This window comes from Artemia franciscana, chromosome 14, assembly GCF_032884065.1.
Source record: "Artemia franciscana chromosome 14, ASM3288406v1, whole genome shotgun sequence".
Taxonomy (NCBI): domain Eukaryota; kingdom Metazoa; phylum Arthropoda; class Branchiopoda; order Anostraca; family Artemiidae; genus Artemia; species Artemia franciscana.
In genome coordinates, this window is record NC_088876.1 from 10,766,994 (window position 1) to 10,774,074 (window position 7,081).

Here is a 7,081-nt window from a genome sequence, read left to right on the forward strand (position 1 = left end):
TGTGATTGGCTCGTGATAACCAACAATTATAAAACTTTAGCAGACTTTTCTACATTGCTATTCTCCTCAAGAACTTTGAGAGAACGCAACATACGTCAATAAAGTCCAGGAAATCGCATAACTGAATCTTGGCACTCTGTCCATCTTGTTTGAAGTGACATCAGATTCTGTTTTCGGGAGTCCAGTAGGAGTTTCTTAATTTTGTATATTCAAGATAGCCCAATTAACGATCCTTAATTAATTATACGGTAAGTGGATTTAGCTATGACTACACATTTCTCTATGATGTATTTACTTAATATTTTGTGCCCGTATCCATCTTGAAGTGTTTTCTTGAATGAGCTACTCCAAAGAATATGGGTAACTTATGAGAAAGGCAACTGGCGCTAGCGTCGACAAAAAAAAACTATCAATGTCATCTAGCGTTGGGCGACACTTGGCATTTTTTCCAATGTAATAATGAGAATAAAAATTTAATTTGTGTAGTTGGTAAAATTTGGTAGTAATAAGTTTCTGATTTCGGTTCTCGAACGAAAACAATTACAAAGCTATAAGAAATCCAAGTGTGGCAAAACGCTAGATGGCATCGATATTTTTTTGGCAGCACTAGTGCCAGTTTCCACTCTTATGAGTTACCCATACTCTTTGGGCTACTCTATCAAATTGCTTCCTTTAATTGAAGATTACAGATACGCAAAACTTTGTTATTAATCGAGCAATAAAACTAGCAGCAAATCGGGCACATAAGATGTTGTAAGTTTTATAGCATATTCCCTTTTATTTTTGTTATACAGAAAAGTAAAAGATGTTTAGATTTGGACTTGATTAAGCCATACAAATTCTATTCCATTGCAAGTAATCTCTTCCAATCCAATTAGATATCAAAATATTGTGGTAAAATAGTATAATAAGAAGCCATAATCATATCGGATTTCTGCATATAAAGAGAATAATAATTGGGAACCTTTGCTGTAAATTGTTTGGAGTTGGCACCTACACTACAGGAGTACCTCCAACAGAAAGGTAATTTCGTTGTATTTATTATTGTAGTGGCTATCTTCTACTTCTTCGTATTAATGCGAAACCGCTTTACAGGTTTAGCACATTTTATAGACTTAAGCTCCATGATTTCAGTTTATGTTACGTGAAAGAAAATATGGAACATCGACAACATAGGGAAACTCAAGTTCCTCTCCGAGAAATAGAAACACCATATTGCGTTAATAAACCAAGCTCAGGCTGCCATGGCTGGGGGTGGCCAATTTTGTTAAAGATGATTGTGTTAGCTATTTGCTAGTTTACATTTTGCTTGGGGGAGGGGCTAATTTTTCTAAAGGTGCCACTAGCCCTCGGAGTGGCCTTTTTACCATGCTAAAGGCTAATTATAAAGCCTTAATAAAAATATCAATTGTACTTATTTTTTTGTCCCTGGTTTTACTTCTGCTTTGCATTGAGCATAAATAAAAACGTCCACTTTTACCAAAAGGGATACAACATGCATATTTGGGCATATTTTTGGGACTAGTCTACATTGTGACAACTAACCAAAGAAAACTCGAATGCTAATACAAATACAAATTTCATCAATAATTTTGTATTTTTAGAACAGTGGATAGAGGCTTATATTCATTTTGAATCAGTCCTTTTCTGTACGGCACAAAGAACTCTACTCGCATAAAGATGGCAGCCAAGCTTTGACAAGAAGCGAAAGATATGTAATTCTTATCCATAAATCGTATCGTGAGTATATCTCGTGGTGTCCACACGATCTGCGTGCACCGATAACAATAAAGAAGCAAAAACAACCGTTTTGAGAAAAAAGGAACTTCCGCATATTTTTCATGCTTAAGTTAAGGTACAAAAAGAGTAAAAAATTAATTAAAAGACCAGATATTGCATGACTTTTGCAATGGGCGCATGAGATTTTCTGAAACCAATTAATTTCACTAATCTAGTTTCGGAAAGTTTTCAGGAAAAGAACTTATTAGGTAATTTTTTGCCGATATACTAAACTAAAAAGTAATGCTAAAAAAGTAAAACTAAAAAGAATTCGGTGTTTTTGCCTACCATTTTGGCTGAAAATGCCCAACAAAGATGGGCACCTCAAGGGGTTGTATCAGGAGAGATAACTTTGTGGCTCAATACGATTAGTCGGAGGAATAATACCCTATACGTCTCTAGTTAAAAACAAAGATTGTGGTTGTGAGATTATACCTTGTTTGAATATTGCTAAATGGTTGAAATTAAATGTTAAATTTGAAAAGATAGAGATTAATTCTTTTTAAAATTATTTTTTCAGGCCAGAAATTGACTTGGAGGACAAAGACTTGACATGGAGAACATAACGACCTTTGACTACTATAAGTAAGTGTTTTTCTTGATCATCTCCTCTCTCTCCTCCCCCTTCCTCATTCTCTCTATTTTTCTCTATCGATCCCCCTCTCTTCTTTCTGCAACGTGATCTCTTCTGTAACTTAAAAATGGCAGGAGATCTAAAATTTCTGGTTGAGCTCTCCCCGAACTTTTTAGAGCTCCTATCCAAAATCGATAAGAACTCCCTTATCGACCCTTTTGGGTGGTGCAAACTTAGATTTATCTATATCGTGTACTGTACGATATACATAATTTTGCTGTCTGGTTTATTAGAAAAAAAATGTACATATTTCCTCTTTTTAGGTATGAGCACAGAGAATTAGGATGGAATACTCCAGCCGATTATATGGACTATGTTCATCCGCATTGGAGACAGTTTGAAGCCCCGAACCCCTATCTACACTATATGCTTGGAGTTTTTTATACTGGATTCATGTTTGCCTCCCTTATCGGAAATGGAGTTGTCATTTGGGTTTTTGCTAGGTAATATTTCTTTTTAATTAGACATTGCAATGTTTCCCCAGGCGCTTGGGCACAAAGGAAAAAGACAAACTATGCTTAAAAAACAAATTGGAAATTAAGTTAACTTTGTTCTTCTTGCTAGTTTTCTAGTCACAGCATTTTAGCTCTGCCAGATTAGAAATATTCACGCAGCTACAGTAATTACCATACAAGAGATAATCAGAATCTTGTTCTTTATCGCAAAGTTTCCAGTACTACTTGATAACGTATTGCTACTTTCTGTAATTAAATAATTGCCAGAAATGTGACGGGCTACCCGTGACAACGTACAGCACGTTTCTAGAGATATATTACTCCAAAAAATAGTGAACAGCAAGTGACCTTACACTTATATCAGCTGGTTATTGCTAAAACATCAATTATTATAATAGGTTGAGGCTCAGAAGAAGATGCCCAGACGGGCTTGGTGCTGCAGTGATCTGTTATTAGAAGTAGCAGCAGAGGAAATAATTTACCGTAAAGCGTTACAAAGGGTTTAAACTTGAACAGTCATCTAAAGATATGGACATAAAAAAAAAACAAAAAAAAAACTAGAGACAAATTTTACAGACCATAAGAACAATATTGATTATTCATTAAAATTTGGCACGGCTAGACAATTCTACTAAATCTGATCTTTTCTACAATTTTTTTAATTAAGAATAACACGGATAATCAATCATCATTTAGAGGAAATATCAACTGATTATAGCCTTCCATAAAATTCTCCTTTTAAAGAAGAAGAAGGCAATACTGATAGAATATGAAATGGAATAATTCAGTGGAACTTGATAATAATTAAGCAGCTTATTCTGTGATTAAAAAAAGCTCTTTTTGTAGAAGTTTCGTTTAAAGAGAACGTTTTCTCTCAAATTTCTACTACGAATATCAGTGATGGGACCAACACCTTGCCCCCCATCACCATTAATCTCTGGAAGTAAGGTTGCTAGCCCCTATGGGGTACAGCAAGTCAAATTTTAAAGATAAACAAAAACAACGGAAATCTTATTGAACAGTCACTCTAATTATGTTTTTTTTTGTATAGTTGGATAAATTTGACTTCTTTGAGTCCCACTGGTCTGGTGTACCCTAAGGATGTACTCCTTGGATACAGTTTTAATTCTTATTAAGAGAGAACCTCGATTTCTGGGGGTTCGAGGCTGAAAACTTGTCGTAGTGTGAAAGGAGTACAAGGTTAAGCTCAAATATTCTTCACGAGTTGGATCTTACTTGCCCCTTCTAGTTAGGTCTTACTCTGTTTAGATCTTAGCCAAAATACAAATGGAATCATGGAAATACAAAATTATGATACATCCGCTATCCAAACTCTCTGTTTATTTTGTTCTTTTTCTAAACGTTTGAAATTATTTCTTACTTTTGCTTTTTGTTTCTCCTCATTGTTTATTTGCTTTGTTGTTTTTCTTATTAAAGAACAACACTGACTAGTAGACTCACATTCAGCTTAAAAGGATGTGAGCGTATGCCACTTTGGCTATAATGAAGCCAATGTATGCACAGGTTTTCACATAAGTTTGCACCCCTTTTTACTCTTTCGCAGGGGATTGATCTGTTTGGAAATACGAGGCCTGGGGCCCGATGTAAGCTGGTGCAGGGCCTACAAAGAAGGGGACCTATTGGTCAATTAAAATCCTACAGAATATTAATGGATACCCTTTGTGCAACTAATGTCTTTTTTTCTGTTACCATAATGTTTTAAAAAGGATATGGAAAATGGAGTCATTTCTATTTAATTATAGTGCAAAGAGCCTTCAGACCCCTTCAAATTTATTTGTGATCAATTTGGCAATATTAGATTTCATCATGATGGTCAAGACACCAGTATTTATAATCAATTCATTCAATGAAGGGCCTATTTGGGGTAAACTTGGCTGCGACATTTTTGCTCTCCTTGGTTCCTATGCTGGAATAGGTGGGGCGGCAACTAACGCTGCAATTGCTTTTGATAGATACAGGTACGCCTCTTTTTTTAGCTCTAGCTTTATTTTAGATTCAATTTTTTTTTAGCTCTTTGCTTTTTTTTCCTTTAATTAAAGTTTCTACAAGAAATCTGCTTTTGCTTTTGAAGCTAGATCTCACATCTTCCGGTGAAACAAATGTATTCTTAGCGGCGAGTTTTGGTTCGCTTCTGTTTAAATTTTTTTTCAAAATTTGTGGGGATCATTAGAAATTACTGGTCAGCTGAATGTTAACGAAAATCACCATTTTTCTAATTCTATTACATTGGAAATATCCGCTACTAGATAGTTTCTTTAGAAGTTTGCTTTATAAATTTTGGATACTAAGGACCGTAGATCGTTGGGAAAAATCTACTACTAGACAGGTTCTTTAAAAATTCGTTTTAAATTTTGACTAATAAGGACCGCAGATAGTTTTTCACAAGGCTGCAACTACTGCTGCAACCAGAATCAAGGTGGAAAATTTTCTTTCTTCGACAAACAAAAAATTTTTCAAAGTAAATACAAGCTTCCTGGCTATCTACTTTTAAATATATACCACATACATTCTATTTCTTGGTGGGTACTTAGATGAGCTTTCTTTTCTGGAGAAAAAGTCTAAGAAGGTGTCATAGATTTCACTTTCAATCACACATCCCAGGTGGAGTTCACATGCTGAACATCATTTGGTCACTTTTTCAATCTTCTCTTGGATAAAAAAAAAAAAAATAAATTAGTCTGCTTGGCAATTTATACGATAAGTAAGAACACGAGCTTGCGCACGCTAGACATTTTATGGAGTAATCCTTTAAGTTTTGGTACAGTCTCGCTTTTGGATTTGATTTTTTTTTTCTTTACCAAAAAACTGCGAAAATTAAAAATAGACGGTTTGAAATTTAAGACCGCGATGAAAAATGTTTATATGCTGAATAATTTAAATATTAAGCAAAGTCTGATAAACAAAACCAAAATGGTAACTGTGAAAGGGTAACTCTTTCACCCTTTCACCGTTACTCAGAAAGGGTCATCTTATTTTAGTTTTGTGTTTTGTTTAAGTTTGTTTTTTATCAGTTTTATTTTGCGCTGAGGAGGGTCAAGCGTAGGTCTTGACCGAAATGTTTGTATAATTTTTCAACTTTTTCACTGGCTGTTTGTTGTCCTGGTTTTCTTCCTTTCTTCGCTATTTTATGTTTTATCTCGACTTTGATAGAATAACCTAGATGTGAAATAATTTGTAACAGGACAAAACCCATGCAATTTCCTAGCTAAACCAATGATATTCAACTAAGTTCATCAGCTCTTAAAGCTGATAAAATTGTTTGGGACACGCCCAGTGCTTCTCACAATGTTATTGAATGTTATTGAGTTATTAAGAAAATTGAAAAGCCAACATTCCTTTGATACATTTCTGCTCTGTGGCAAAATAAAATGTTTCTTACAAATCAACATCTACACAGATTTTTACTCTTAAAGCACCTATGACAGTCGCAGGGTGGAGATAAGCCTAGCCCCCCCTCCCAAAAAAAATCAAGATTTTATCTTTCCTCCATGATTTCTGCATAAAAAAATATCTAAAAACGCAAATTGGGTTTTTTTTTATTTGGGCCCTTTCTGCATTAGTTATTATTTAATTCAACGTTTACATGCCCGCTCTAGAATTAACCAAATAAAATAAGGGGTATTAAATATCCTATTTTGTTGTATTTTTATTTAATCCATTTAATATATTTCAAGGGAATCAAAAATATTTTTCTTTCTTATTCTAAGGACAATCGCACGGCCTTTTGATGGAAAACTCAATCGAACTCAAGCTTTGGGTCTTTGTGTTTTATGCTGGTTGTATGCTACTCCATTTTCACTGATGCCTTTTTTCAACATCTGGGGCCGATTTGTTCCAGGTAAACCTTAGAACTTTTTGAAAATAAGGATATGTTTTTAATATTGTTTCAACTCAGTCGTTGCAGCTTCAGATGACCTGTGTGTGACTCACTGGTGAACGCTTAACACCCTCCCACCCTATCTGAACTTTTTTATTTGTTGATTCTCCAGGACTTCTGTCATTTTTAAAACCCATTATAAGACCTAATCTGAAGTATTCTGTTTGCTTTTGTTAGATTTAAGTTTTTTAATGTAATGTAATTTTTGTCGTCCATAGTACATTTTTTTTCAAATCTTTACGATTAAAGAATGAAGGATATATCAAGGAGGTATTTAACCAATTAATTACTGTAAATCCTATATTACTATGTCCT

At 34.4% G+C, this 7,081-nt stretch overlaps 1 protein-coding gene across 1 annotated transcript in view; it reads left to right on the forward strand.

The window, feature by feature from the left end:
* The first annotated feature begins 930 nt into the window (after window positions 1-930).
* LOC136035846 (opsin-3-like) overlaps window positions 931-7,081 on the forward strand; it is a 10,029-nt gene continuing 3,878 nt past the window's right edge. Inside the window, exons 1-5 of the mRNA XM_065717806.1 lie at window positions 931-1,023; window positions 2,300-2,364; window positions 2,677-2,856; window positions 4,632-4,847; window positions 6,597-6,727. Coding sequence (XP_065573878.1) covers window positions 2,333-2,364; window positions 2,677-2,856; window positions 4,632-4,847; window positions 6,597-6,727 — 559 coding nt within the window. The 5' untranslated portion in view covers window positions 931-1,023; window positions 2,300-2,332. The remainder of the gene's footprint in view (window positions 1,024-2,299; window positions 2,365-2,676; window positions 2,857-4,631; window positions 4,848-6,596; window positions 6,728-7,081) is intronic.